At 41.1% G+C, this 27,470-nt stretch overlaps 1 protein-coding gene across 12 annotated transcripts in view; it reads right to left on the bottom strand.

Moving 5' to 3' along the window:
• The window catches only part of PDE8B (phosphodiesterase 8B), a 328,186-nt gene that overhangs the window by 9,956 nt on the left and 290,760 nt on the right, over positions 1-27,470 (bottom strand). For all 12 annotated transcript variants that reach the window (XM_082376089.1, XM_082376088.1, XM_082376080.1 and 9 more), the window contains 10 exons: positions 25,171-25,213; positions 21,585-21,662; positions 20,042-20,118; positions 18,409-18,573; positions 15,873-15,918; positions 15,323-15,458; positions 14,214-14,412; positions 9,774-9,991; positions 2,218-2,338; positions 49-216 (listed from right to left, as the gene is read on the bottom strand). In XM_082376089.1, coding sequence (XP_082232215.1) covers positions 49-216; positions 2,218-2,338; positions 9,774-9,991; positions 14,214-14,412; positions 15,323-15,458; positions 15,873-15,918; positions 18,409-18,573; positions 20,042-20,118; positions 21,585-21,662; positions 25,171-25,213 — 1,251 coding nt within the window. The remainder of the gene's footprint in view (positions 1-48; positions 217-2,217; positions 2,339-9,773; positions 9,992-14,213; positions 14,413-15,322; positions 15,459-15,872; positions 15,919-18,408; positions 18,574-20,041; positions 20,119-21,584; positions 21,663-25,170; positions 25,214-27,470) is intronic.

Below are 27,470 nucleotides of genomic sequence, written 5' to 3'. Positions count from 1 at the left end.
GGTCCATTCCCAGAAGGGAGGTGGAGCTTCCCTAGAGAGGCAGCACACCTGTGCAAAGTACTCCTCGGAGATCCTTCCGGCCCATTCGATACATAGGTCCAGGGGGCGGCATGGATTGGCCACGTCAGCACACTTAATCATCATGCGCTTAATCAGGATTTGATTTTCAGGAAAGTTCTTCCCAATAGGGTTGCATTCACAGTCACTGCCTTCAATCTGGAAAACAGATGGTCACATCAGGGTTGTTTCAATATGATGGTGAAGCCCACAAGGGCCAGCTGACCAGATATTAGATGGCAGTCACCCAGGCAAACTTAGGCATGAGACTTGATGAAGGAGGTCTTCCCATCCTTAATTCCATATATGATACATTGATATATTCTTGGGGACGGGGAGCAGTCAAGCAATACAAACACATAGAGCTTAAAAGGTCGAAGTCCCTATCACCACCCATCCACAACCTCTCTTTCATCCTCTTCCCCAGAGGTAGCTGCTACAAAGCAGGGATTTTGTTTTGTTTTGTTTTGTTTTTAATAATTTGGTATGTAATCTTAAGGAAGAAGAGCTTTTCTCCCAGTTTTATCAGGAAATGTGTAAAAGCACGAATTCCACTTTTTAATACATTAAAGATGGGGAAATGCCACATACATGTGACCCTTCAATTATTTCTTGATTTCTTTCTACTTAATATGCCTGACAGCTCCCTCTCTCCTGTGACCTTCTGTCCCACCCCCAGTTACCCACCTCCTCCCACTTTGTTCTTTCTCTTAAGGTATGTGTCCACTCATGCTTTCCATGCTGCTCTTCTGGCTGGGTGGTAGGGAGGGTGAGACATGTAAGTGTTGGGGGTACTAGGAGCAGAAAGTGGGCCAAGGCAGGAGCAGGTATATTCAGCCATGTTAAAAAGACTGGTTGTACACTAATACCTACCTAGTGATGGATGTCAGCGGTCCAGAGCCAAGTGGCCAGGTCTGTGAGTAGGCTTTTGTAAATGTGACAACAGGCCAATTACACAAAACCTAGAAGACTACGATTCCCTGATTTCAAAGATAGCATGGAACTGACTGTGTAAACATCTAATTAGCTCTCCAGAGCTCTGCCAAGCTGGAGGACTGTATGACATTTAAGGATTTTTTTGTTTTCTTTTGGAACTGGACCTATTTATTAAACCATCAATGGGCAGAATTATATTCTGAAGGTTGGTATTTTGATTACTTACCATTGGGAAGATACTGCTTGCTATAGTTACTGCGGTACATAAATCTCAACAGAGTTGGGGGCTTACTTGGATAGATGACCTTCCCAACTCTAAATTCTATGATTCTGTATAATTTCCCCCTCTTAAATCCCCAGATCCTTGCTCCCATAAGTCCTCTGTGGAAGGTGAGGGTCCTGGCATTGTGCTGTGGAATCCCTGGGGGATGGAGCAGAACACAGGTGAGGCGGACACTGTTCCTCCATCCAGGCTGGTCATGTGATGGGTCCTACACAGATAGTTTCCTTACTGATCATCACATTACATCTAAGACAGCCATTCCTCATTCATCCACATAGGCAGCCCTCGTACAGTAATGAGTGAAAAGCTCTTCTAACTTTATGGGGCTATGAACAGCTTTACGGTATGAGAGGGCAGTTGATCTCATTTTAAACAGTAAGAGATGTGAACTTATGTCCATGTTCCTAAAACCCAAGTTTGTAGGGACCTTAAGGCAGGTCTAAGGTACATCAGTAAATTTTAAAAAGGAGAAAGACTTGTAGTTTTGTTTTCAACTAGTCACTCCCAATTTAACTTTCTGTAGTTTTTAGATACTGATAGGCTTTTAATGCAAATCAGCAGGATTATAGTTCTTTAAAACATCTAATTTTGAGGTCTCCCAAGAGCTCAAAGAACAGAGAACTAGAAAGGCTCTGAATCCCCTAAAATGCCACCATTTATTCCAGTCTCTGCTGTCTGCAGGCTCCTTTCATCATAGACTTTGGGCCTACTTCCTTTTGTCACTGCTGGCTTTATCTCAGGGCCTTTCTTTCAAGGAGCTCAGAGTTGCTGTGGACACTCTCAATCTATTCTTGTCCTTAGGGAAAACAAGTGACCAGTACTTTCAGCCTTCTTTACCAACTCCAAGCAAATAACCATCTTGTATTCAAGATGCTTTGAGGCCAGAGTAGGCTCTAATGGAAATACATTCTGGTGTATCTTATTACATGGGAAATGCTTACCTCAGCTGCCATTGGCTTGTTGATGCTGTTCACAAATTTGTTCACATGTTCAAAGTGTTTTGTCATCTCTGTTGCTAAAACCATATCAATAATAGCCTGGCGCAGTGTTCGATAATGGTTCCTAAAATAACCAGAAGACAAAGCGTCTTGTTCACATCATGTCCCGAATTAGAACTGTTCTACCATTTCACCACACTTCCCACAATCTAGGAGGAAGCTAGGGGCACAGAGTTAATAAGTGAAGATCACAAAAAAGTTTACCTGCTTATCTTCCTACTAAGCCAGGACTTGGTGACACTATTCCATTTTCCCCAGTGACAGCTGACCTTCATATGATTTATGAGTATAAAAAAAAAAAGAAATAAGTGTCCCAAGGGCACTTATTTCACAAGGTGATTCCCTTCTACCTTTCCTTGGCAATATCAAAACAGTGAGGTGAAAGGAAATGACAAGTTCCTTCCCTACAAGGCTAGTACAGCAACCTGGTGAGCTGTCCCATGGCATTCAGCGCAGACACAGTGATTCTTGTTACAGAGAAGTGTCATTATTTCTTTTGATGATGGCATTGGAAGAAAGTTTTCCAAATAATGAGCAGTTCTCTAGATTGCAATTAGATAGAAGTTGTAATGGAAGGAGCAAAAACCCTGCTCAAAATCACCCAGTTCCTATCATCTTTTTCTAACTTCAAGAGCCAGAATGGGGAACTGAAAAAAATTGAATAAAATTGGCTATTGGCAAGAATTCTTCCTATGAAAGTTTGAAAAACAATACTTGATACTGATGAAGCCTTCAGTTGAAGGGAAATAACTGGTCTCCATATTTTCTCAGGTTTCTGGAGACCAAACAGATAGGTTCAGGTTCATGCTGACAAGTGATCCTTGAGGCCTGAGTGAGCTCTGAGCTCCCTGTGTACTGCCCTTTCTCAGGGGGCTGCACTCCAGCCTGGCTGGTGCTACGTAGGAAATACTCATAGCTTGACGGCAGGGTGGTGGCTGGCGAGAGGAATTGCTCCTATCTGTTCACATTTGGCCAACTCACCAGAGGGGGAAACCTGCCCCACCCTGTGGACTCCAGGAGCTCTGCTGGGACCGTGGAACACTGTCTCCTCATGAGTTAGGATTTTAAGTGACCGAAAATTGAGCTGGGGAAAGATGGGTAAGGATACATTTTCCTCAGGTTACACCAAAGACAGGATGTCCTTTTGAGAGGATAAAAATATCTGCCATATTTGTTAGTAGTATAATCAATATTTATAGAGTGCTCTGCAGTGTATAAAACATTTTCATGAACACACTGAAGACCAGATGGAGTTTAAAAAGATGAACAGTCTAAGCAGAGAATGGAGGAGAGCTGGCTGCACATCAAAGAAATCTATGTGGTCAACGTTTGTGTACATCTTTATGAAAATGTCCTTGCAGCACCTGTGAACATTTAGCAGGGAGTGCTCGCCTCGTGAAGCAGCTCAGGGTAAAGGCACGGCCGCCAAAGTAGGAGTGAGAGCAACGTAATGCCGGGAGGGAAACCCCAAAGAGGCCGCAGCTGCAGGAGGCTGGAGTCCTGGCCGCTGTTGGCCTTCCCTGAGGGCTTTGACCAGGCCCCGCAGGCTGCACAGCAGCTGAGCGCCACCCGCCTCACGGACCCTGTCCTGCCTCACGTCGCCAACCCAGTCGCCCTGTTGCCAGAATGAGCTGAATTCTGAAAATTGCTCAGCAGGACCAGGCATAGCACGGGCCTCTTCTCTTGTGGTTTCACTTGCCAGGACCACTATCTTGATAATTCTGAGCTCTTCTCACAAGTGTTCATCCAGGGGCATCTACCCCAGCCATGTGACTGACAGGGTCTTGGTGCTCCGGCCTGGTGTCAGGCCAGAGCCGCTGACGTGGGAGAGGCGAGTTCAGGAAACTGGACCACCAGAGACCTCCCAGCCCCACGTAGTATCAATCAGCGAGAGTTCTCTCAGAGATCTGCGTCTCAACGCTATGACCCAGTTCCACCCAACTGCCAGCAAGCTCTAGTGCTGGATGCCCCATGCCAAACAACTAGCGAGACAGGAACGCAACCCCACCCATTAGCAGAGAGGCTGCCTAAAATCATACTAAGTTCACAGACATCCCAAAACACACCATCGGATGCAGCCCTGCCCACCAGAAAGACAAGATCCAGCCCCACCCATCAGAACACAGGCACCAGTCCCCTCCACCAGGAAGCCTACACAAGCCACTGAACCAACCTCACCCACTGGGGGCAGACACCAAAAACAACAGGAACTATGAACCTGCAGCCTGCGCAAAGACCCCAAACACAGTAAGGTACACAAAATGAGCAGACAGAGAAATATGCAGCAGATGAAGGAGCAAGGTAAAAACCCACCAGACCAAACAAATGAAGAGGAAATAGGCAGTCTACCTGAAAAAGAATTCAGAGTAATGATAGTAAAGATGATCCAAAATCTGGGAAATAGAATGGAGAAAATACAAGAAATGTTTAACAAGGACCTAGAAGAACTAAAGAGCAGACAAACAACACAATAAATGAAATTTAAAATTCTCTAGAAGGAATCAATAGCAGAATAACTGAGGCAGAAGAACGGATAAGTGACCTGGAAGATAAAATAGTAGAAATAACTACTGCATAGCAGAATAAAGAAAAAAGAATGAAAAGAATTGAGGACAGTCTCAGAGACCTCTGGGACAACATTAAATGCACCAACATTCGAATTATAGGGGTCCCAGAAGAAGAAAAGAAACGGTCAGAGAAAATATTTGAAGAGATTATAGTTGGAAACTTCCCTAACATGGGAAAGGAAATAGTCAATCAAGTCCAGGAAGCACAGAGAATCCCACAGAGGATAAATCCAAGGAGAAACATATTAAACTATCAAAAATTAAATACAAAGAAAAAATGTTACAAGCAGCAAGGGAAAAGCAACAAATAACATACAAAGGAATCCCCATAAAGTTATCAGCTGATTTTTCAGTGGAAACTCTGCAGGCCAGAAGGAAGTGGCAGGATATACTTAAAGTGATGAAAGGGAAAAACCTACAACCAAGATTACTCTGCCCAACAAGGATCTCATTCAGATTCGACAGAGAAATTAAAACCTTTACAGACAAGCAAATTTAAGATAATTCAGCACCACCAAACCAGCTTTACAACAAATGCTAAAGGAACATCTCTTGGCAAGAAACACACGAGAAGGAAAAGACCTACGAAAACTAACCCAATACAATTAAGAAAATGGTAATAGGAACATACATATCGATAATTACCTTAAATGTAAATAGATTAAATGCTCCAACCAAAGGACACAGACTGGCTGAATGGATACAAAAACAAGACCCGTATATATGCTGTCTACAAGAGACCCACTTCAGACCTAGGGACACATACAGACTGAAAGTGAGGGGACGGAAAAAGATATTCCATGCAAATGGAAATCAAAAGAAAGCTGGAGTAGCAATTCTCATATCAGACAAAAATAGACTTTAAAATACAGACTATTACAAGAGGCAAAGAAGGACACTACATAATGATGAAGGGATCAATCCAAGAAGAAAATATAACAGTTGTAAATAGTTTGCACCCAACATAGGAGCACCTCAATACATAAGGCAAGTGCTAACAGCCATAAAAGGGGAAATCGAGAGTAACAAAATCATAGTAGGGGACTTTAACACCCCACTTTCACCAATGGACAGATCATCCAAAATGAAAGTAAATAAGGAAACACAAGCTTTAAATGATACATTAAACAAGATGGACTTAATTGATATTTATAGGACATTCCATCCAAAAACAACAGAATACACTTTCTTCTCAAGTGCTCATGGAACATTCCCCAGGATAGATCAAATCTTGGGTCACAAATCAAGCCTTGGTAAATTTAAGAAAATTGAAATCTAATCACGTATCTTTTCCAACTGCAATGCTATGAGACTAGATATCACTTATAAAAAAAACTGTAAAAGAAACAAACACTTGGAGGCTAAACAATATGCTACTAAATAACCAAGAGATCACTGAAGAAATCAAAGAGGAAATCAAAAGATACCTAGAAACAAATGACAATGAAAACACAATGACCCAAAACCTATGGGATGCAGCAAAAGCAGTCCTAAGAGGGAAGTTTATAGCAATACAATCCTACCTCAAGAAACAAAATCTCAAATAAACAACCTAACCTTACACCTAAAGCAGTTAGAGAAACAAGAACAAAAAACCCCCGAAAGTTAGCAGAAGGAAAGAAATCATAAAGATCAGATCAGAAATAAATGAAAAAGAAATGGAGATGATAGCAAAGATCAATAAAACTAAAAGCTGGTTCTTTGAGAAGATAAACAAAATTGATAAACCATTAGCCAGACTTACCAAGAAAAAAAAGGGAGAAGACTCAAATCAACAGAATTAGAAATGAAAAAGAAATAACAACTGACACTGCAGAAATACAAAGGATCATGAGAGATTACTACAAGCAACTATATGCTAATAAGATGGACAACCTGGAAGAAATGGACAAATTCTTAGGAAAGCACAACCTTCAGAGACTGAACCAGGAAGAAATAGAAAATAAAAACAGACCAATCACAAGCCCTGACATTGAAACTGTGATTAAAAATCTTCCAACAAACAAAAGCCTAGAACCAGATGGCTGCACAGGCCAATTCTATCAAACATTTAGAGAAGAGCGAACACCTGTCCTTCTCAAACCCTTCCAAAATATAGCAGAGGGAGGAACACTCCCAAACTCATTCGACGAGGCCACCATCACCCTGATACCAAAACCAGACAAAGATGTCACAAAAAAAGAAAACTACAGGCCAATATCACTGATGAACATACATGCAAAAATCCTCAACAAAATACTAGCAAACAGAATCCAACAGCATATTGAAAGGATCGTACACCATGATCAGGTGGGGTTTATCCCAGGAATGCAAGGATTCTTCAGTATACATATATCAATCAATGTGGTACACCATATTAACAAATTGAAGGATAAAAATCATATGATCATCTCAATAGATGCAGGAAAAGCTTTTGACAAAATTCAACACTGATTTATGATAAAAAAAGCTCCAGAAAGTAGGCATAGAGGGATACCTCAACATAATAAAGGACATATATGACAGACCCACAGCCAACATCATTCTCAATGGTGAAAAACTGAAACCATTTCCACTAAGATCAGGAACAAGACAAGGTTGCCCACTCTCACCACTATAATTCAACATTGTTTTGGAAGTTTTAGCCACAGCAATCAGAGAAGAAAAAGAAATAAAAGGAATCCAATTTGGAAAAGAAGTAGTAAAACTGTCACAGTTTGCAGATGACATGATACCTACCATACACAGAGAATCCTAAAGATGCTACCAGAAAACTACTATAGGTAATGAATGAATTTGGTAAAGTAGCAGGATACAAAATTAATGCAGAGAAATCTCTTGCATTCCTATACACTAATGATGAGAAATCGAAAGAGAAATTAAGGAAACACTCCCATTTACCATTGCAACAAAAAGAAAATACTTAGGAATAAACCCACCTAAGGAGACAAAAGACCTGTATGCAGAAAACTATAAGACACTGATGAAAGAAATTAAAGACAATACAAACAGATGGAGAGATATACCATGTTCTTGGATTGGAAGAATCAACATTGTGAAAATGACTATACTACTCAAAGCAATCTACAGATTCAATGCAATGCCTATCAAACTACCAATGGCATTTTTCACAGAACTAGAACAAAAAATTTCACAATTTGTATGGAAACACAAAAGACCTCGAACAGCCAAAGCAATCCTGAGAAAGAAAAACGGAGCTGGAAGAATCAGGCTCCCTGACTTCAGACTATACTACAAAGCTACAGTAATCAAGACAGTATGGTACTGGCACAAAAACAGAAATATAGATCAATGGACCAGGATAGAAAGCCCAGAGAGAAACCCACGCACATATGGTCACCTTATCTTTGATAAAGGAGGCAAGAATATACAACGGAGAAAAGACAGCCTCTTCAAGAAGTGGTGCTGGGAAAACTGGACAGCTACACATAAAAGAATAAAATTAGAACACTTCCTAACACCATACAGAAAAATAAACTCAAAATGGATTAAAGACCTAAATGTAAGGCCAGAGACACTATAAAACTCTTAGAGGAAAAACATAGGCAGAACACTCTATGACATAAATCACAGCAAGATCCTTTTTGACCCACCTCCTAGAGAAATGGAAATAAAAATAAATGGGACCTAATGAAACTTAAAAGCTTTTGCACAGCAAAGGAAACCATAAACAAGACGAAAAGACAACCCTCCGAATGGAAGAAAATATTTGCAAGCGAAGCAACTGACAAAGGATTAATCTCCAAAATATACAAGCAGCTCATGCAGCTCAATATCAAAAAAACAAACAACCCAATCCAAAAATGGGCATTAGACCTAAATAGACATTTCTCCAAAGATGTACAGATTGCCAACAAACACATGAGAGGATGCTCAACATCACTAAGCATTAGTGAAATGCAAATGAAAACTACAATAAGGTATCACCTCACACCAGTCAGAATGGCCATCATCAAAAAATCTACAAACAGTAAATGCTGGAGAGGGTGTGGAGAAAAGCAAACCCTCTTGCACTGTTGGTGGGAATGTAAATTGATATGGCCACTATGGAGAACAGTATGGAAGTTCCTTAAAAAACTAAAAATAGAACTACCATATGACTCAGCAACCCCACTACTGGGCGTATACCCAGAGAAAACCATAATTCAAAATGAGACATAGCACAATGTTCATTGCAGCACTATTTACAATAGCCAGGACATGGAAGCAACTTAAGTGTCCATCGACAGACGAATGGATAAAGAAGATGTGGCACATATATACAATGGAATATTACTCAGCCATAAAAAGAAATGAAAATGAGTTCTTTGTAGTGAGGTGGATGGACCTAGAGTCTGTCATACACTGTGAAGTAAGTCAGAAAGAGAAAAACAAATACTGTATGCTAACACATACATATGGAATCTAAAAAAAAAGGTCATGAAGAACCTAGAGGCAAGACGGGAATAAAGATGCAGACCTACTAGAGAATGGACTTGACACTGGGAGGGGGAAGGGGAAGCTGGGATGAAGTGAGAGAGTGGCATGGCCATATATACACTACCAAATGTAAAATAGATAGCTAGTGGGAAGCAGCTGCATAGCACAGGGAGATCAGCTCGGTACTTTGTGACCACCTGGAGGGGTGGGAGGGAGTCGCAAGAGGGAGGGGATATGGGGATATATGTATACATATAGCTGATTCACTTTGTTATATAGCAGAAAGTAACACAACATTGTAAAGCAATTATACTCTAAAAAAATATGTTAAAAAAAAATAAAGATGAACATTCTAAAAAGTACAGTTCAGTTTATAAGGTTATTATTTTACTGTCTGATACAATGGTACAGCCTTCCCCCTAAGAGAAAGCTAAGTACTTGGAGAAGTTAGGGAAAACTGAGTTTCCCACTTACATTTTACAAACCTGAGCACAAGAGCCCGAGCACACAAACCTGTCAATATTCTTGAAAATGTTGCACTTGCTGTCCTTGACCGTGAGCTGGAAGGCCAGGGCTGTGTGGTGACTCTCCAAGACAGCAGTGTCATTATAGAGCACGGCGAGTTCACTGCCTGCGTTGCACAGGAAAGAGTTGGTCCTTCCTGGGTGATCCACGTCATGGACTGTGGCAGCAATCAGGGCAGCCACCTCATCTAGCTGATCGAGGCTTCCCTGGGGTCAGGGGGAGGCAAGGTTGAGCATTACCCACTGGATGTAGGAGACCTACACTCATCCCTGTCTCTCTGGAGGGGATGAGCCAGGGGGTCCTTCTCTGACTTCCTAGAAGTTAAGAGGCCATCTAGGGTATATCACATCACCTTGCCGTACTGTGGATTATCTGGAGGGAAATAGAAATCTGAGTAGCAGTTATAATGGATACCTAAATTCTTTCTCCAGAGTTCATTCACTCTAGTTCTTCTGCAGGAGGATGCCAAACAGGCCTTTTCAAATGTATGCTGTGTGGCATATTGCCATGACTCTCTTCTGTGAGTGGATGGAGAAGAAAGTGGCCTAGGATCACAAGTGTTACTTTATTTGCCTACTTCTGAAAAGATTTTGAGAGTATGGCAGTAAATGGCACAGATACAACAAAACTCTTCACACAAAGATAAAAGGATTACAGCCAAGCAACACAAGAGGATGAAGGGCAAGAAGAATTTTCCCAGGAAAACTGAGGCTAAGGGGGCTCTTACAGTGAAGAACACAATTCAGCTCTGGGCTAGCAGGTGGGAAAGGCTAAAAGGGAGACCCTCTTTCTAACGCTCTCATTATGTAGTTAAAGAACACAAACCAGAGCATCAGGGGATACAAATGTTTTTTCAGCTCACAGCTTTCGGAGGAAGTTATCAAATGGGCTACTGTTGTATAAGAGACACTGCACTTTATGAATTCATTCCTTTAGTTATTTATTGGATGCTTACTGGGTGCCAGTTGTCATGCAGAGTGCTGGAGTTACAGTGATGAATTATACTGGCATAGCCTGCACTAATGGAGTTGGTAATTTACTGGAGAAGGCACAAATAAGGAAACACACAAACAAAATTAACTTACTGTGAGATGGGTTAAGAAGGGAAGTACAGGTGGTTTGAGCGTGTAACCATGAGGCTTGATCTAGTTTAGGGCAGTGCTGTCCGTTCAACTTTTCTGTGGTGACGGAAATGTCTGTACGTGGGCTGTCCACTATAGTAACCCCTAGTCACTTACAGCTCCTGGACACTTGAAAGGTGCGCACAATTGAGGAACTGAATGTTTCATTTTATTTAATTTTAATTAAATGTAAATAGCCACATGTGGCAAATGGCTACTTATGGACAGTGCAGGTCCAGAGGGTGGGCAAGAATGGGTTCTCTAAGTAAGTGATTTTTATGCTGGAACCTGAAGGATAAGCAGGAATTAGCCAGGCAAAAAAATGGCAAGGGAGAGAAATCCAGGCAGAAAGATCAGCCTGTATGATGCGCCTGATGTGAAACAAACGAAGTGGCTTATTCAGGAAACTTAAAGAGCATCATTGTGGCTGAAAGGTAGTGAGTGAGGGGGAAACTGGTCCCCAGGATGAGGCTGGAGGGGTGGGCATAATTTTTGGTTTTCCTGAGTTGCTTTCCTAGGCTGTGGGAGAAAAAATTGCAAACTGCTTCTCAGATGCTAATAGGTAAGGAGCAGTGAATCTGAAGCTCAGCCCTGAAAACTTTCCTGAAAGCTGTCCCTACCAGAAGGAAGCCATTTCCATTTCCAATCCTGACCTCCTGGAGTTGGTGGGCAGTCCTGGCTTGCCTCAAGTCCACATGAACCGGTTTCCTGAGGGGGGGACAGCAGTCGCTGCCATTCTTTTCAGCTCTTCTCAGAGACTGACTTTGTAATGCCCAGGGCAAGCAAATATGCCTAGCCCCCTTTTGCTGCTGGTTAGGAGAGGCCGTGGGAACCCACAGGTACAGTCAGAATCCAGAGCTGCCCTGACTTGGCCTCCACTCTCACTGATTCTACCTGTGCGGTGAGGACCCATGAGGGCCAAACTTTGGGCCTCCAGCTAGTGCTCTTGGAGTATGTTCAATCTTGTTTGGAGTATGGGGCCAATTTATTTTTAAATTCTTCCGTGACATAGATTCAAGTAAGTGGAATAGACAACGAATAGCATTAGACAAGACATGTCTTTCCTTCCAACTTACACTGATTTAGACCTGGCACTTTTACAAAGATACCAATAAAAGGCCATGCCCTGCAGTTTTGGTGGGCACTGTCTAATAATGCAGTGTCTGATAAGAAATGCAAGGAGGCAGGGAAAGAAGACCGGGCTGCTCACTAGCAGATGGGAGAAGCAAGGCTCTTCCCATAGCAGGGAGGGACTGTCTGTGGAAGAAAACTTCCCCACCAAACCCACGGCAGGAGAAGTTCCCCAAAGCCTTGGAGGTGCAGACATTTCTGCATAGTTTTTTCCTCCTTTAACCAGCAGGAATAGATTTGGATCACACTGAAGCAGACTGGCCAGAATGGACTCCATTCTACATTAGCCTTTCAAACAGTTCCTTTTCTAGGACAAATAGTCACTCACTCAGAGAATAACAAAAGAATGCTGGCTATCCTGATCTCTCCACTTGCAATGGTTCTTGGGAACTGGGAAGAGTGGGAAGGGGATAGGGTGTGCAACAAATTGAAGGGGAATGTCAGCTCTGGACATGTTATCTGTATGGCTGGGTTGAGGATGTGGAGCTATGTCAGAGTGACATTAAGAATTTTAGTCTTATAAAGAAATTAGGGGTGACAGATGACATGGATATTTGGTAAAAACATTTTTCTGACTCTCTTTGTCAGTGGCAGCAGGTCTGGTGAAAGACACCTCAGGAATAAATCCCACTCGAAGCGCCTCATGGTGGACTAACCAGTGATCTTGGGCTGCTACTAAACCTCTGACCTCAGGAGTCCCTTCCAGCCCAATTCTCCAGGGTTCTTTGTAGCTCTAAATTTTCTGATTCTTTGGCCTCTTAGAAAATGTCTTTTGGATTACAAGCATATTGTATCTAGTCTTAGACTTGTTTGTATTGCTGCTATTTGAGAATTCAGACTCTGCATGTGCTAGCAGAACAAACAATTTAAAGAAAATTTCTTATTTTAGGGGAGGGAGAGGAAAGGAGATAATAAAGTGACTAAGCATTCCATAATTTATCAAGCATTTAATCTATATTTTTCTAGAGTGCTTCTGCTTAAGTGGGGTTCATCTTTAACTCAATGCCTATAGGTCACTTTGGTCTCAGCGTTAATGCCCAGGTCCTGTCCTCATTTGGCAGTGTGCAACCTAAGCTGTATAATATCTCATGTAATGTAAAATGGAGGAATGTGAACCTGGAGTAGGAATCTGGAAGTATCTTAGCTCCTCAAAGAAAAGCGCTATAGAAACAGGCTGTTATCACCTGTGATATCACCTTTTTTAAAAGTAGGAGACAAAAATCTTCAAAACCATCATTATTCTTGAATGACACTCTTTGCTTTCTTGCTGATGAAAGTAAATGCCAGGATCAGTCTTCGGCAAAACTGAGAAGGGAACATTCCCCCTCCCCATTTTGGTGCCATTTCTGCTCTGTCTACCTATCCCACTACCACTCTTCTCCTTAAGTACCTAGGGTCTTAAGACTAAGTCAGAAAATGATTGAATGTTAAGCATTTGCAGATTGATGTGAACCTGCCTCTATACAGCACTTGTCCCAAGGGTATCTATAGTCTAAGCTTCACTTCTAATTGTAGCAAAGGAATTACAAGCTTCACTGTGAAAGTGATGGTAGTTGGGGAAGACGGGAGATGGGGATCTCTTGCCAGCTATACGTGGGGTATACATAGGACTGCCCTACAAATCAGCACCTGTAAGTGACAGTATTGACTTCTAAGACCAAGGAACTTGGAACTCTTGCAGAATTATACAAGTCATTAATATACAGATATACACATTCATACCTACACAAAACACACATATATATGTATGTAAATCAGTAGGATGCCGAATGGCTTACTACTGTCTGGATTGTAATATACCAATGACAAAATTCTGATCCTAAAATTTAACCTCCAGACCTAGTAACCATTTGCTATAATAATTAAGTTCTGTCCTCTAACCCAGTATCACAAAGGGCTCCTAGTGAACATTTGGAGAATGGGTTCATGGATCAGCCAGACGTGTAAAAGAGTATCTACAGTGGCATAAATTATTATTTTAAGCATTTGTGGGAAGGGAGGGCTAGGAGAAAATGCCATGTCTTTACAATACCAAAAGGACCAGTCAGTTTGGTAGCTCAAAAACTCTGTCAAAATTGGTTCCAAAACAGTTGTTTGCCTAACATATTTATTAAGATTGGGTTCTTAGATCTCTAAAATCTATGCAGGTAACTAGATTGTGATATCAAAATTCTACCTTCACTCTTTCTTTTCCAAGGAAGAAGGCAGTGGCGTGCAGGACATCAGCGGCATGAGTGGAGTTGTGGTAAGCATTGGAGGAGTGGTAGTTGGATTCAATCACTTGGAGCCAGGCCCGAAGGGTAGTTTCAGAACAGTGTAAAAATTCACATACTCCAAACCGGGAAAAGACTTTTAAGCCCAGGTAAACCAATGGCCTGGAAAACAGGGGAAAAAACTCTGATTCATTGTATTCACTGCTCCAGAAGCTGCTTTCTTTGAAGCTACTGGGAAATTGAGTCATTTTTTTTCCTGATGCTTCATAGGCACAGGGGTATAAAAATATGTCCTCTCCAAATTAGAAGGTGATAGAGCATCTCCTCCTCACCAGCCACTTCTTTAAAACTAGGTGCCTCATGGTGGTTAATCCAAATGACTTCTAGACTGTCTTAAGTCACCTGCCCTTCAGTGGCTCTAACAACCAAGAGAGAGGTCACTGACAGTCTCTCTCTGTCTCTGCTTCCACGTAAGCTTTGCACTTCCTGTGTCCCCTGAGGAAGTTACTGAGCTTAAGGACAAAAGGAATGGCTTGTGTGGGTTCAGCAAAGTCATGTCATTTAGAATTAAGTTACTTATTTATAGTTATCATTCACATCCAACACCCCTGGAAGAAAATGGACTTCTGTAATAGAAGAGGACTTTCTGTGTTATCTAATCTTTCCCCTGCCTATAGGATGGATCAAAAGAAAAGTCTACAGTGCTCTCAAACTCATTTTGTAAGGTGGGACCTCAACAAGTTTGGAGCTGAGAATACTTAGAACTTTTGGCTCACTGGCACAAAGGAATGACCTGGGTAGATCTGAAGAAGACGCTCAGTATTTCTTCATCCTGGGTATCACCAGGCTGATCCCACATCTTACCCGCTAATACTCTCTTCTCCATAAAGGAGCTCACTCAAGGGGCCACAGTCTCTCTGCGCATTTGACACTCCTCCAGCATGGCATGAAAAGCAGAACCTGGGAGGTCACTTGTGGCAAGGACTCACATCTCCCTCAAAGTTTCCAGATGTGAAAGTCTTGAGTGTGTCCATCAATTCTCCCCCTGCCTACAGCCAGAGAAGCCACATACCTTTTGTGTGTCACAGCTTCCAATTCAAAGATGTTGAACTCCCAGCTTTCCTCATTATCAAGTAATTGAGCGATAGAAGGGGGGACATCGTTGATGGTTACTGGCATCCCAAGGTGACTGTGACTCTGGGGCACATCTGAGCAAACAGATGGGGCAGGAAGGGTGGGTAATTGTGGAATCTTGAGTGCTGCTGAGCATTTGTCATCTTCATGGTTGCTACTAGAAAGAAAGTCTTGAACTTCCAGGGGTAAGAAGATTTTCCCCTCAGGGTTCTCTTACATTATTAAACTTCAGGACCCCCCCAATAGAAAAATAATTCAGTTTAACTGTTTAAATATAGAGAGATTTGCAATTCTTATTCTGACAGCGCTCAGAGAAGTAATTTATATTAGGAGACCTGGTTTCAAATGTAGACGATAGAGATGCTTAAACTCCAATGAGACAAATAGGAAGTATCACCAAGGCCCTTCCCAAACAATAATCACAACACTGAGGGAGACAAAAGGCCAGAGACAGGTTATCAGTAACAAGTGGATAGAGGACAACTTACTCTTAGTGAACACATACTCGTTTCCTGACAACCTTCTCAAGCCATCCTGGAATAAAGAAAGATGCTATGAGAAGCATGCTTTATATGCCGTTATCATTATTCTCTCATTTCCTTTATTAGCCAAAGAGATTTGAATCCTGAATAACCCAGTCAATCTGGAACTCCAAGTTGAAGCTCAAAATCAAGTGAGAACAATAGCTACAAAACAGTGGATACTCTCCTTTCCAAGGCTGTTAGCCCCAGGAGATGGAGAATTGAGAATTAAGTGGCTATGACTGCATTCAGGTCTCACACCTGAGCTGTGAGTTAGCTCTGTTCTCATGCCATCTTTCTCTTGTTGCATTTTGAAGCCACATAATGAAATCACAGAAGTGATCTTGCTTCGGGTACATGTTAATTTGAAAGGACCCCAATTACCCTCACAAGGACTGTGTTATTCTTGTGTTCTTAGATTTGCATCCTGGGGAGCCAAGGCCATGGGCCACATCTGGGGGATGATTTAATGTAAAGCCTTTAAAAGGTTGGGCTAATTTTTGACTAACAACTAAATTAACTTTTTTCCAGCTATAGTTTCTGTCTTATGAGCTTCACTGTTAGCCTTTAAAGGAAGTTTCTGGATTTGAGGTCTTTGGAAGGGCGGCATAAGGGAGTGAACAGAATTTCAATGTTCTGCCATTTACTAGGCTCTTGAACTTTAGTCCCCAGATGTTCTTGCATCTCATTTTCCTGCCCTCTACCTTCTACCCCCGAGTACCTAATTATTTAGACCTCTGCTTAAAAGCCATTTGTAATTGCTTATTTGTCATCCTCAGAAAGTATGTGCTAAGGTTTAAAGTATTAATGAAGGGCTCTCCTGAAGTCACACTCTGGATCTTTAGGCCAAGAGCTTAATTTTCAAAACTGGATAAATAGATAAGTAACAATGGCCATAACTGTCCTGCCTCTAAGGCAGATATCACAAGGAACTCCTCTGTTCTTAATCTTTCTTTCTTCTCTTCCCTAATGCTACATAAAAAAGGTGGAATCTTGTACTGGTTCCTCACAGCATTACCTGGAGAGGAAGCCCAACATGGTATGGCAGCAGGGGAAAGGAGGGCAGATAACTTGTTCTAGGAACCAGAATGGTTCGGCAGCTCTGCAGTGGCCAGCCTCCTGACAGACCCTTGGCAGTGTTCTATTTTTTTTTTTTTAATTGCAGTATTGTTGATTTACAATGTTGTGTTAGTTACAGGTACATAGCAAAGTGATTTGGAGATATATATATATATATATATATATTCCATTTCAGATTCTTTTCCATTATAGGTTATTACAAGATATTGAATATAGTTCCCTGTGCTATACAGTAGGTTCTTGTTGTTTATCTATTTTATATATAGTAGTGTATATCTGTTAATCCCAAACTCCTAATTTATCCACCCTCCCCCCAACATTTCCCCTTTGGTAACCATAAGTTTGTTTTCTATGTCTGTGAGTCTATTTTTGTTTTGTAAATAAGTTCATTTGTATCACTTTTTAAGATTCCACATATACGTGATATCATATGATGTTTGTCTTTCTCTGTCTGACTTACTTCACTTAGTATGATTATCTCTAAGTCCATTCATGTTGCTGCAGATGGCAAACACACACACACCTTGCCAGTGTTCTTTAGAACTAAAGTCTACACTGCATTGGGCCAGCCGAGGGGCTCAAAAGGATCAGGAGGTCACTCAAATTACAGGCTCACCAGAAACCTTTAGTAGGAACAAGGAGGATGGACCAGAAAGCCAGTCAACACTCAGCATTTGGTGGCAGGGCTAGACAGAAAACTTCAAAGTAAAACTCTTCGATGACTCTTGGACTTTGTTTTTCTCCCAAAGAATTCTTCCAGCTTCAGTCTCCAATAGGGAGCACAAATGAATAATTTGAATTTTCTCATTTTTCTTCACTTGCTGATGGATTATGATTACAGCCAAATAGATCACAGCAAAAACACTAGAACAGGATGACTCCTTAGAAATAAGCTACTTTTAGTGGTTACAAATGGTGGTACTGGAGTGCCGGCAGGGGGTGGTTCCTCCTCCCCTCCCCACACTGAGCCACGGCAGCTCCGCTCTGCTTTTGTTGATTATAAAGGGAACTCTATATAAAGGTTTTATTTAAAGAAAGAATTCTACAGCTAAGATTTTGGAAACTAGTGCTGTCATCTAAGTATCAACGCTTTCATTATATAAAGAGCCTGAGGTCCAAGGAAGCCTAGCCATAACCCTCAATGGAATACTATACCAGGTCAAGGGGAAGAAGTACAAAAGGGTTCCATTGGGATATTTAGCCTTCAATCAACTGTCTATTTACTCCTTACTGTAGTACAAATTCAGAAGGACAAATTAGTCATTTGTGCTCCTGCAACTGCTTCTGGTTATGCTGATGTTAGCCCATACAGCAGGTATTTCTACACCTATAGGTTAACAGTTTATATGTTACATGTTATATGTTCTCTGGAGTGCACTTAACATTGTCTGTCCTGCATTTCTGGTTTTTCCTCATCACTCACAGTCATTAGGCCTCCCACGAGATCACTGGTGTGGGGATCTTCATCTTTGGTACCCAGCTGAGGGGAGTACAGTTCTGTGGTCCGTAAAATTTCTAAAACTCTGTCCAAGGCTTCTGCTACTGTGACAGGACTGTTTTCTTGGGCTGCATTGATTATATTTATAACCTAAGGAAGTAAAGAGAGAGAAAGAATAAATTTGAGGACATTAGGATTCTTCTTCTCAAAACTCACTCATGTGCCTAGAATCCAAAAGAAATCAGATGATAACACATCTTATTGTTCAAAATGACCAGTGCTTTCACGGCACCACTCTCTTTATACTGAAGCATGCTTCTCTTCCCACCCTATCCGGTGTTTCTCTTACTTCAGGGACTACATTTTCTCAGGCTCCCTTGCTGATCCTTCTCCTTTAGCTCTCTTCTACAGGTTGCAGTTCCTCAGAGACTAGTGCTGGGCCTTCCTCTCACTCCACAGTCCTTTCAGAGATGAGCTCTTTCATTTCCATGACTTTGGACACATACGATCCACATGCCCAGGACTCTCAAATTTATATCCCAGCCCTGAACTCCTTTTTGACTTTCAGATTTATATATTCAGTTGCTTGCCTGACATATCTATTGGAATGTCTTACTTACATATCCAAAACTAAACTCACGACCTTGCTCTCCTCTTCCCAAAGCAAGCAAGTAAATCTAACAGAAAATGAAAGACAAGAGCTGTACTCCTCTGGTTTCTACATTGCCGTGAAAAAACCACTTCTGTTAATCTTGTGCTCAAACCAAAACCCTGGGAGGCCCTGGTTGACATATCACTTTCCCTCAATTCTTTCCCTACCTGACAGTATAATTCATCATCAAGACGAATTGAATTTACCCCCAAACATTTCCTGATCTACTCATTTCTCTCCACCTCCACTGCTGTAATTCTAGTACAGCTAACACAGTTTCTTGCTTAGAATTCTGGAAAAGGTCCCTAACTGTCCTCTTCCCTTTCACTCTTGCCATCTCCAGTCCATTCTCTGCATGGCAGCTTGGTGTTATTTTCAATAAACGTATCTGGTCATGTCATTCCCCTACTTTAAACTCTTCAGTGATTTCCGTTGCACATGAACTAAAATATAAACTTACTACAGCTCTATTGGCCAGAATGAACTGAGCCCTGCACAACTCCATGTCACCATTTTTCCCCTCTGCTCTCCAAGCTCCAGTCACATCTGACTTTCTTTCAGGTCCTCAGTTGCTCCATTCCCTCCTTTTCCCACCTCAGTGCTCATCCCTTGCTGTGCCTGCTGCCTAGGATCCTCTTCTCCTAACATCTTTGTATCCTTCAGGTCTTACTTCAAACATTACTTCCTCTACAGAGAGACCCTCCCTGACCACCCCTCTCACCCAACCAAACTAGGGCCCTAACCTACTTTTCCCTCATAGAAACCTGTTGTTTTACTTTATGGCAGTTATTGCAATTTATAACTACGTATTTATTATGTGTTTATTTGTTTAATATCTGTTTCCTTTACTAGACTGTAAAACCCATGATACAGGTAATAGTATGCCATTCATCACTTTATCTCCAGAATATAGCCTAGTGTTCAGTGGCCCTGATTGCAGAGTAGAGGCAGCAGCTGCTAACTCACCTTTGTGATGGGAGCCTCGATGGTCATGGAATGGATCCTTGCCATGGATGGATAGCGACGATTCTGTAGGCTTGGTGCTGGAGAGAAGTCAAGAAAGTTGTATCTGGTTCTGGTGGCTCAGCTACGCTTAAGTGCAGCAGGAACCCTGCACGGACTGGGGGACTGATTCCCACAGGACTACTGTCCTCCACTGCTCCCCATAAAGCAATGAATTCACCCATCTCTTAGTCCTAAAAGGCTGAGAGCTCAGCCACTACTTGCCAGGGACTGGGAAGGGTGGTCTGGCCTGGAACACTGAAGACAGGAAGGCTTTATGAGTCTCAGGTCCACAGGGGGATTTCAGAGAAGGTTGATGGGATCCGGAGGCCTCATCCCAACAGCCTAATGATCCCCCAGGAGTTACTTTCCCGTAAGTCACTAAAGCCCAACTTGGGCAGTTCCGCCACTTTCAGTCCTCAGCCACAGGCCGGGTAACTGGATGAGTGCAGTGTAGGAGGGGAGGCACGATCTGTGACCAGGGTGGGGTGGGCAGGAGAATGAGCCCCTCTCATTCTGAGTGAGGGCCAGGCTCCCCACCTCCCTGCGCCTTTAGGTTCTTAACACCAGGAGCCCACGGTGGGTCTAGCTCTCATCTGTAAAAACTGAGCTAATTCCGTTGAAATTCCTTCATCCATTATCCTCTCCATCTAAAATGTCCTATCTTTACACGTGGTTCAAAATCCAAAAGGTAGAAGCTTTATTTTAAAAGCATTGTTCTCATCAGATCTTCCTACCCCTCCCTGAGAGGCAGGCAGGAGGGAATAGAATTCGCATGTTATAGATCTGATAACTTAATGTAGCCGATGTCAGCAGAGCCTGCCTGCTGGTCAGCCGTCTTTGTAGCCATCTCCACTGCCAGAGCGGCCACCATTGCTGCTCTTCCATACTCTTCAGCCTTCACTTCTCCCATGCTCTCGAGAGGTAATGGATGATCCCATCTCAAACTCTATTCTGAAAACGGAACTAATCCAGTTGAAATGCCCTCATCCATTATCCTCTAAAATGGATACCCTCTTCATTTATCTACACCCTCAACCCATCGGGAAGAATTTCAGTCCGTTTTCTTCCTTTACGTTCTTGGTCCCAATCCCTTGCATGCCTTGTGGTCTATCCATCTTCCTCTATGAATTATACATCTTATCCCTAGAGTCTTTGGTCCTTGCTAGTTCAGCCACTTCCCTCAGGCTCAGGTTTCCCATTGTGACCTGAAGGATAGCAGCTAAGAGTGACCTAGCTATTGAAACTGAGCTGCTCTAGTGGTTATGTGGCCTAACACACGTTAGGCCATAAAGGAACAAGCATGGAGTCATTTCAAAGAGAAGGCAAAGACTATAAAAAGTAAAAAAAAGAATAAAAAGGCCTAAAAATTTTTCCACCTACAGGAAAAAAGCCAGTTTAGTTGTAATCCTATTCCTTGGGGTTTTGTTTATATGCTGAGGAATTCTTAAATATATTCCTGTGCCATTTTCTACACTTTAAAGTCAAGGAAATGTGAAAAACTTACCATCACTGCCTCGAGATGATATTGATTTCACATCAATGGACTCTTTCCTCCTGTTCTTGTATCTGAATGAATGAGACTCTAAGGATTTCAGATTAGTAATGGAGAGTGATTAGTTTTCAAGCTTATTCACAGGCAAAGTTTAGACATATTTTTTCCCTCATTCTCCAAAGAAAACGAGGGTACTTTTTAAGCACTGTAAAATATTTTTAAGAAATAGTGAGCCACTGTCTCTTCAAATCATCAACACACACAGAATTATCAGTCATATTAATTGTAAAATGATGTCCTTTCCTTGTGGTACCACATTACATTGTAATGGAGCTTATTATTAAGGGTTATTTAGTTCCATTAATAAATATCTTCTTGAAAATAAACATTAAAACTTGGGGGAAATTTTGAGGGGTTCATTTTGACATGAAGGACAATACATTTCAATGGGTGGGGAAGGCTTTTATGGGGATATTTGAGGAAATAAAATACTAGTCAAATCCACAGAGAGTTGAGTTTATTTGAGAAACTAATTTGGACCAATTTTAGGTCCCTCTGTAAAGCCAGACCTCTTGATGGTTTTCTAGGTTCTCCTGAGGATATGATTTCATCAAATGATGCAGATTGTTGATCTCAGGAATGAAGAGAAGAAGAAGCAGTTTTCTAATCCCAACAAATTCCAACAATTTAACTCTCACTTTTGGCCTTGTTTTCTGAGGGAAAAAAAGCACTTAAAAAATCTGTGTAAGTCTTTGCAGACTTTGAATTTAATGCTCAAAATGTGCTGTCACATTAATGTGAGATCTAATCAAACGGTGCACACTACCAGTGAGGACCAAAGGATAAAAATGTCAGGGCAGCAGAGGTGGCTTCAGAAAAATGCATTTTCAGGGTATTTGCTTCTTGTAGGAGTAACCCATGAGCAAGGAGAGAAACTTAACCATAACACAGAATTTCTCCTCACTGTGCTGAAAGGAGGCAGATGTGCAGGTTTCAGCAGGGGGATGCTTTTCTTAGACACTGATAAATGATCATATTCCAAGAGAGAAAAAAAGATGCAATGCTTTTTAAAGAATTGTCTAGTGACACCAAAAAAAGTGCAAGAGAGCATAGTAATTAAGAGAACCAGTTCCAGAGCCAAATTGCCAAAACTCCAATCTCCACTATGCCATCTAATAGCTGTGTAACTTTGGGAATGTTCCTTCTCTGTGCCTCAGTATCCACACCTGCAAAGTGGGGATAGTTATAGCATCTCATTCATAGGCTGTTGTGAGATGTAAACAAGTTAATTCATAGATAGCACTTAGAACAGTGCCTGCTACATAGTAAATATAAAGTTCATGTTTGCCTATTATTATTAATTACATCTGTATACCTTCTTTTTAAGCAAACGTGGGATCATGTTATAATATTATTCTACTACTTGCTATCACTTTATCATATGTCTTAGATATTTCTCTAGATCACCTTTTTAACCATTTACTTTAATGTCATTAAACATCTGATTCAATTTTAAAAAGGTTAAATCAGTAATGAAACTTGAATTATATTTATACAGCATAAAGTGGAAGGCAGAACTATTATAAAGTTAATCTGAACAACATAGTCAGCCATAAGACCTTGTCTTAAATCACCTAACTTAAACTATTTTACTACCCCTTTGCCTAATTTTCTTTCAGACCCTGCCTTAATAATTTTCCTAACCTTGGATTTGAGTTTCAGTATTTCTTTATAAGATACCTATAAAATTATATTGTTAAGATCATATTACATCTTTCAAACCCTGAGGAACTAATAGTGGTCACTTGCAAGACATTGGATTTAGCCTATTACATTTAGGAATGTAATAATCATACACATTCCTAACAGTTGTTTACCAGATAAGAGATTAAATCTAACTTATTAAATACTTAAGATTAAATTCAGGATTAAAGAGCACAAGAATTCCTCAAAATGTAGTTTCCAAATAAAACTAAACTAGGGAGGCTATAGCCCAGGCTGGCTGGTTGAATTCTAAATCATTCACTAGAAATAATTATTCAGAGATGGATAATGTTGATTCTTTCTGACTTTTATCTCAGCTAAAATTAAGAAAATCTATAGCAATAGAAAAGACTAAAAGTTTGGAGAAATTATTTATTCAATAAAGGCCATTTAAATCAAAGAATTCATTTATTCATTCTCTCAAAAGATGTTGTGGAATGAACTTTAAAACCAGAGAAAAGAAGGATAAGAGAGATTCAAATAGCTGTACTCAATGGCAAAAAAGGATACAGTGTCATCAATTTTAAAAAAATAGCTACCACTTAGCACCTACTATGCACCAGACATTGTGCTTTACTATTTATTTTAAATATAGTAATTATCTTACATAATCATTACAATTCTGAAAGCTACATAGTGTAATCCCCATTTTACTGATGAGGAAATTTAAACTTGGAGAGATTATGTGGGTAGCTCAAGGTCCAAGAGTTAATAAATGGTGGAACTTATGCTTTCCAAGATGGGAGGGTTTCAGTTAATCAATGTTCTGTATTTATTGAGTGTCTATTATGTGCAAGGCAATACTGGGCACTGTAAAGGATATGAAAATGCTTATAACAGTTTTTGACACTCAGAAGCTCGTAAGTAAGTTAAAATAATACTCTCACTGGGTTAAAGAAATAAACTAAAACATCTGTGAAAGAGAGAGACAGAGAAAAAGTGTGGAGGGAAGGGGAGAAGGATACCAAACAGTTAAACGCCAGGTACTGCTAGACATTATATAAATTTTCTCCTTTAATCCTCATAACCACAATGAGATAGGCATTGTTAATTCATTTTACAAATGAAGAAACTGAAGCTCAGAAAGATCAAATGAAATCTTTCTGAGTAGGTGAAAATATGGTCCATTTTAGAATCCAGGAAAGGCACTAAGTAAGTAGCCCAGGGTCCAACTTTATGCCTCAGTGGCTGGGAAAGCCACCAACAAGGGAGAGAATGTGTGGTGTGTGTGCAGGAACGAGAATTTTAAATCTTTGGTAGCAGACTGATTTTCCCCTCTAATGATCAAAGAATTCTAGACCTTTCAAATGTAGAAGTCATTAGGTTCAGCCTCCTCTTTTTATGGCAGAGGAAACCAAGAGTCAGACAGTGAGAGTCTTGCCCAAGGTATGACGTGAGGATGTGGGCAGCTGAAATGGTGATTTGCTGCTCCTGACTGCCAGGCGAGGGCCCATTCACATTTTCTAATTGTATGTAGTCACTGACTGCTGGAAAGAAAGGGAAGACTAACTATGGTATAATAATGTGTGTCCCCTGGCCTTTCGGGCCACTCTCTATTTTGAGTTTATCTTGCTCTCCATGGTTTCTAGTCAGCAAAAGAAACCAGGACGAAGAAGGCATTCAGTAGAAAAGGTTGCCATGAATGAAGATTCAAAGCTTTTTAAGGGGTCCTGCTTTTAACCTCGCTCTCAGACCTGTCAGTATCAGCACTCAGATAGCAGCAATCCAAGTTCTGGGGTGGTGACTTTCAATCCAGACTTCTTCAGAGTGATTCATAGACTTGAACCCACAAATTCCACCTGAGTATGTAAGAGTGAAATTGAAGTATCCTCACCTGTTTGAGAATTATCTCCTGAGTCACGATGAACCTTGTGAATCTAAAGTTGTTCAGAAGTTTGGTAAAGCAAGAAAAAGAGATTTTAAATATGGTATTAGTTACATTTCCAACCAAACAATTTCATTAAAAACTCTGAAAAATTCAAGAAAACAAGAAGTTGCACAGATAATATGAACAGATGAAAGATGGACACCAGGTGATAATACTACAAATTCTCTGTTACATCCAGACACTTATAGAATGCCTGAGCCTGACAGCAGGGAGATACCCAAGGGATACACTTGCTAAGCAAGACATCTAGATCTCCAGTCAGCTGTTCTCATTTTGACAGTCTGCAGAAATGCAGAAAGACAAAAAACCAAAATTTAAAACAAAATTTAAGATTTTTATATGTACTCTGTTTATATTTCAGACATGTTATACATTTTTCCTGTAATATAAAAGCAATCTGAATTTAAGCCTAGGATATTAAAAAACCTTCCCCCAAAGCTCTTCAAATGCACTTCAATTATAGACAGTCAATTTACTAAACGTTTCTTCATAAGCTCTGAACTTTAGATTCAATTTTGCACCTAGTTCTTTCTTAGTATCAATTTTTTTTGTGCTAATGCTCAGTACATATCTGTCAAATGTTTAGTGAAGTTATTAACATTAGAAATAATACATATGCTTTCTTTGGGGGTTCTGCATTTCTGGTGTTTATAACTAAGACACTGTTACTGGGGCACACCTAGCTTTATCATGATTATAATCATGCTGCTTTGCTGCTAAATCCACCTACTTCCAGTTTCTCAAACCATCACACATTTGTAGGCACTGAATGAATGGAATAAGTTAACCTGAAAAACAAGACAGATGAGTATGTAGGACTGTTTATGGGGGAAGATTAGTATGGTTTAGCAACATCAGCTGTAACAGCCAGAAGTCCCATATATTTCAGATACAGTAAAATGTTCCAGCCTGATTGAACCATTGAAAAATAATCATGTAAAATTGAAGTGTTAAAATAGGGGTTTTGTATGAATTATTCTGCACAGTTCATCCCACGTAATTACAGAAAAAATTACATGGCCAGCCTGTGTGAGATCTTGCTCTTATATGTGACTAAGGGCTGTGACTTATTTATCCCGTAATTATGGGAACTTTTTATTTCTTCTGTGAACAACTGTTTTATGTTTTTCCTTTACAAATAAAGATCATTTGCTACAAAGATACTGAGTGCAGTATGAATTTCTGATAACCAAATGAATACAACTTTTTCTCAGTCAGCTTTAGCTCAAAAGCAAGTGATCTTTAAATGCTTAGCTTTTCTCTTTGAATCACACTACATCTCTCCTTTAGGAACAAAGTCCCATGGCTCCCCAGATTACACAGAAAGCCACTTTCTTGTCTTTCGTTGACTTCTGCAGGCCAGCTGATTGAACTGTGGGCCTCCTGGGAGGTCAGTGTAGGCTTTGTGTTCAGTCTCGATGGAACTAGATGAAGCCCAAGGTCCAGTAGATGCACAGTCCAACCCTGCCTTTGGGACAGAAATGTGCACCTGCCCCTGAAGGGAGAAGGGGGGACAGGGAGGAGGGGAGAGGAGAGGTACCGGGTCCGTCTGCTGGGGTGGCTCTGGCCTTTCTCCACACAGGATGTTGCATTCGGCAGTTTCTGAGCTGAGCACGCTGCATCCCCCATAAACCTGTGCCCCTAAATTGGCTCATCTGCCTCTGATGGGCTCTTCGTTATGGACAGCAGCAGAGACTGGAAATACTCCTCAAACAACCAATCACCACTTGCTTTGCACGCAGAGGTTCTGCAGGGCTGTGTCAGGTCATTATTCCCTTCACAATCCTCTGTGGTAAGAGCAGTGCCGGAGGACAGTTTGCCCATCACACCCCAGCAGTGCTAGGCTTTTACTGAAGCTTCCAACTCAGGTTATCTTCCTTCCTCTCCCAAATACCTCCTTTTACAACCAAAGATTCATTTGAATGAAAACAATTCTTTTAGAATTACGATTTTCTTGTTGGAAGGCTAAACCCACCCATCATTTATAACTTGGTATGAATGCTTCTGTTAAAATTATTTCCTCATACTTCTCCAGGGTCACTGAGGAAATACAGAGAACGAGTGGTCCTGTAGTTTGGCACTCGCTGGTGGGCAGCCAGGAGAGGCCTGTGGGCCTGGGGACTGTGGTCAGGAAGAGAGGAGGAACCACTTCTCCTGTGACCACAGCAGCCATCTCTTACATGTGTGCACGGTGCTAGCAGCTCTACATTTACAATCTAGTCATTACAGCACCCTCGAAAGGAGGA

The sequence above is a fragment of the Balaenoptera borealis genome, assembly GCF_965194805.1.
Source record: "Balaenoptera borealis genome assembly, chromosome: 2".
Lineage (NCBI taxonomy): Eukaryota > Metazoa > Chordata > Mammalia > Artiodactyla > Balaenopteridae > Balaenoptera > Balaenoptera borealis.
Note: the sequence above shows the minus strand (reverse complement) of the source record. Positions and strands in the feature narration are given on the sequence as shown.